Source organism: Poecilia latipinna, unplaced genomic scaffold, assembly GCF_001443285.1.
Source record: "Poecilia latipinna isolate Pla-1442-1.1 unplaced genomic scaffold, P_latipinna-1.0 Scaffold1871, whole genome shotgun sequence".
Taxonomy (NCBI): Eukaryota; Metazoa; Chordata; class Actinopteri; order Cyprinodontiformes; family Poeciliidae; genus Poecilia; species Poecilia latipinna.
In genome coordinates this window covers 27199-32237 of record NW_015114487.1, presented here as the reverse complement: position 1 = coordinate 32237, position 5039 = coordinate 27199, and the positions used below count along the sequence as shown (strand labels likewise).

The following is a 5039-nucleotide window of genomic DNA, read 5'->3' as shown; positions in this document are numbered from 1 at the left end:
TTATGCTTTTTATACGTAATACTTTTTTATACTTTTTATGCTTTTTATACGTACTTTTTATAATTAAATGAAGATAATTAGCATTTTTAAGCAAACTTACCACCAGCTAGCAACACGTAAGCAGCCTTCATTCCTTTGGGCTCCTTTCAGGACCCACATTTCATTTCCATCCAGTTCTTGTCCAGTTGTGTTGTCGTCTAACTCAGACTAGGACGTCACCAGCTTGAATTTACCAAAACTACTAACTATTATCAAGGTCCTCTCTAATTTTAAGGCAACATTATGTGAGTAAAAATGGTGAATTTGGACAGCATCTGGCTTCATGGCTTTTCTTCTTTTTATGATGCTTTTCAAAACACCTGAAAGTGTGCATTGCCGCCACCATCTGGTCTGGAGTGTGAACTGGAGCTAATGCTGTTCACTTATACATCCATTACATAACAATGCCGTTACATCATACATTTGAAAATGAATTGGATAAAGACATCTTCCATGTTTTAAAAAACTGAAAACAACAGATCATATTTAAAGAGATGTAAAACTGAAGATACCTGTTACATTTAATGTTAAGGACAAGTATTGTTTTTGTTGTAGAAACTCTGTCACTAAATTGTCAATGTTTAATATTTTGAGGCATGAACACATTATTTACTTTGTTAAAGAATATTACATCAAGTTCCACTATAAGGATTATATTTTTTTTATTCTTCGACATTTTAAAAGATCATTAAGGCACCTAAAAAGGTATACTCTATTAGCATTTAGTATACAATCGGATGTAATTTAAAATAAATTAAAATTTCAGTGTATTTAGTAATTTACTTTTCAAGTAAGCATTAAGTGAATTTTAAAAAATTATATTTTGAGCATTTATTTTAAAATATACACAACATTTTTTAAAACCATATTGTTTCACTTGAGCAAATACATATTTTGTTCCCTTAAAGTATACTTTTATTTAATGTATTTCTTAAAAGTGTATTTTGATAAAATTATATTTAAGTGTGTTTAAAGTTATGATGTCAAAATTGGTACAAGCATACTTTTTAGTATACTTTGTATATATTTATAGAACACTTAATACTTAGTGTACTTAAACTTACAAATGTAAGTATATTTGAAATATACTATATATATTTTTCACTAGGGTAAATAAAATCTATTATTATTATTATTATATTATTATTATAGCTTCAATGTTTATTACCCCATAATACTTCAAGGTCATCCAAGTTTCAGTGTAAATAACATAATAAGTACATGATCAATGAAACCATGAACCAAACTCCTGATGACCCAGTGTGAGAGGGCTGGTGAGTGAGCCCTGGGAAGTAGGGAGAGATTCCTACCAGAGCAGAAGGTAGTGCCTGCAGCGGACCCTTCACGTTCCCAGGAATCATAGGTCACTATTCCAGGACTTGGGGGCTTGAAGTTTAATTCAAAGCTAATTGCACAAATCACCATCAAGTGTGGTATATAACAAGGTGACACTTTTGGTCATTGCTTTGCATAGGTTGGAACCTTTGGACTTAAGTCATTACAAGGGGTGGCTATAGACACTGGTTAAATTATCTTTGAATCCCACAAATGAACAGTAACTTTGAATAGTGTTCAAGGACATATGCTAGAACCAAGTACCCACAGAGAAAAAGAACAAACTAAATTGTAAAAACAAAGTCAAAATTATCAATACATCTGTGCTACCAGTCACAAGATGACATGGAATTACAATAGCTTGAACAAATGAGTAGAAAGATGCCAATGATGTTAAGAAAAGGAATCTCTCTATGTGATGGCTGCAGTTACAGCCACACAGATGGAGTCATGTTCAATCACACAACTTGTATAATAGGGTTAAATAAAAGAAACCTTTTATTTAAAGTTCAACTTTCCTGAACTTTCTACCTCATTTCATCACCCTTAGCATGCTATGGAATACATGCCAAGGACTAGTGAGCCACCATGCAAGATTAAAAAAGCAAAGATCTTGGAGTATATCAGGAAGATGAATCCCAATAATCAATTTCTAAATTATTATCTCAAGTAGTAGAAATCCAATTGCCAAAACTGAGGACAAGGGATAATCGTCATTAAAATAAAAGACATTTTTACAAATTTTGTCATGACGTGAGCATCAGTTGTATATAAAAGAATGTGAACATTTGTTTTATTTGGAACAGACGGAGATACATACATTTCCACAGTCATTGCAGTCATAAAGGCCAAGTCCCTCTATGGATCTTTTCATCTCCATGGAGAAGTTCTCATACTCTGGCTTGACTGTTCTGAGTAGAGTCACTGTGTTAAGGGAGGCATAGGCTTGCCTGGCATCGTCGTCAAACTCATCCTCTCTCTTCCAAGAGCCATTGCCTGGAATGTTTAATTAATCACATTTTAATTGAAAATTATGTAACTACAATATAAACATAATTTTCAACTGAAAACTCCCCCCTTTTGCAAAATTATTAGATAATTTGCTAAATAAATAAATAAATACATTTGAAATTAAATTCTAAACTCATTTTTTTATGTCAAGATGAACTATTGGACATTGAGCTCTTATGTTAGAAAGACATACAAGCTCAACAACAAAAATATGTATTGTTTTTAATGTATTATTTAGGTTATTCAACCATCAGATTGACACAGATTTCTACTACTATCTATGAAGCTTTCAAAGTGTTTCAGGAACCCCTAATCATTTCTCCTACTACTTCTTTAGAAACGTGGACAGTGGATGCTGACAATAGTGTTGGGGACGTCTGTGCTGCAACATATTTAGCATTGAGATACTATTTAAGAATTGAATAGCTTTGGCCATTGGCCAACTCATTTTTGCACTACTTGGACACAACAGTTGTCTTCTCCAGGGTAGGGTTAGGGCAAGTGCCCTCTATTGAGTCTCCTTTTTGTTTTCTTTTTTCAATATTTTATTTATTTTTTTATTTTATTTTTAGGGCACAAACATGTTTGTACCCCTCTATAATGACAATTACAAAATAAATTAATCTGGCTGCCCTCAGTCTAATAATGATGTGAACCGATTCTCAGTGCCCTTGCCTCCATGTTGTTAAGACACTGGCCCTATGGTGAGAAAGAGGGGGACGGAACTGCGTTATGGACACACATATATGTGTCCATAACTATCAAATTATGGACACATATATGTTTTTTTTCAACATACACTTGTTTGTGGTTTGTGAATATAAATGTAGGTCCAGATGTTGAAGTTATAAAAATCGTTTTTATTTATTTTTGTAATTGTCATTGTAATAGCGAGAAAGACCCCATCCTTGCCCCCCAACACAGAGATGGTTTGGCTGCAGAGAAAATTTCTGACTTTCGCTAGAGGCAACCTGAGTCGGTCCCACTACTGTGAGTCAGAATCAAATATCCTGATATAAAGAAACAGTATCGTGACTGTCACCGTGACGCACCTCAAAGTCCTGGTACCGCCTGCTTAGTGTTTGCTCCCTGCTTCGCTTGAACCTAACGTGGGTTCGTACAGAAGCGTATTGTCATCATGGAGGAAAAATTTTGTTCGACCACTATCAGTTACAACGTGATAGTTATACTGTACAAATTGATAGCTATATTGTAAAAATGTGACAATATATTGTATACATGGGATAATTATATTGTACTAACATGATAGTTATACTGTATAAATGTGATAATTTCAAACCCAGAAGGTGGTGGCAGCATACTTTTAGTGTAGGCTTATGGAAGGCTACTAGAGTGGCTAACTGGAATTAGTCAAGTTTTCCTTCATACTTGGGCTATGATATGGAGAAATACTTATGTTACTTCGCACTGTGGTTGAAATCATTAATAGTATGCACACTCTGAGCAAGATTCTAAACAGAATGGGACTGCACAGAAGGAAACATCAGTCCGATATTCCAGATGTGGTAGCGTTCCTAGTTGGCTTCCGATTGCAGCTTCTGATCCGGTAAATAGCCAAAGGGCAATTGTTATGGAATGAAAGTGTGGCCTATGTGGTTCTGGTGGCTTCTATTGGTGTGGCAATGAATGACAAGGAGCTGCTCAAGTTGGCATCAGTTGTTTCTTTAATTCTCCATCTGTATTTCACACAACGGGCATGGAGGTAATAAAACAACCTCCTCGTCGGTGATCCTCATGGCTCTGAGGATTACCCATAATACAGTAACCACGATAAAATCATTTAAAATTACAGTGATCGCATAGTGGATTTTGTTTTACAATAAAAGGACAACCAGTGAGTCTCCTTTTCAGAGAAAATAAAGTAACTAATTAAAATGTTCTGAAAAATAAAATAAAATGCTGACATTTTATTAACTAGATGCCATTTTTATGTTTTAGTTTATATAACCTTGCATTTTAGAACAATGCAGAAACATAAATTAACCACATCATTGTATAAAACTGTTAATATAAAACTCAGTGTCATGCTAACCATCTGCTACAGGAGATTTGGTAAAACATACCTGCATTTCACAGAACGGGCATGGAGGTTAGGGCAGTCTCTAGCATAAAACAAGCTCCTGCAAGGAGGAGCCATAATGTTACCACGTGGGAAATTCCCACTGCACTTTCCCACGAACTAAACATTCTCGAACACGACAAAAACGACATAATAACAGAACTAGCGTGACCCAGACCGAACATATTTCAACAATATGCAAAAACGAAAACCACAAACACACTTCACAAAATGCATTAATAATATTTCTTTAACACATGACAGAGACACGTTACCTCGTCAGTGATCCTCATGGCTCTGAGGATTACCCATAATACCGTAACCACAATAAAATAATTTAAAATTACAGTGATCGCATAGTGGATTTTGTTTTACAATAAAAGAACAACCAGTGAGTCTCTTTTTCAGAGAAAATAAAGTAACTAATTAAAATGTTCTGAAAAATAAAATAAAATGCTGACATTTTATTTACTGGATGCCATTTTTATGTTTTAGTTGATATACATTGCATTTTAGAACAATGCAGAAACATAAATGAACCATATCTTTATATAAAACTGTTAATATAAAACTC

The 5039-nt window shown here is 34.3% G+C and overlaps 1 protein-coding gene across 1 annotated transcript in view; it reads right to left on the bottom strand.

The window, feature by feature from the left end:
- LOC106934843 (atrial natriuretic peptide receptor 3) overlaps positions 1–5039 on the bottom strand; it is a 69877-nt gene that overhangs the window by 49484 nt on the left and 15354 nt on the right. The window contains exon 2 of the mRNA XM_015014987.1: positions 2195–2370. Within this exon, the coding sequence (XP_014870473.1) occupies positions 2195–2370 (176 nt within the window). The remainder of the gene's footprint in view (positions 1–2194; positions 2371–5039) is intronic.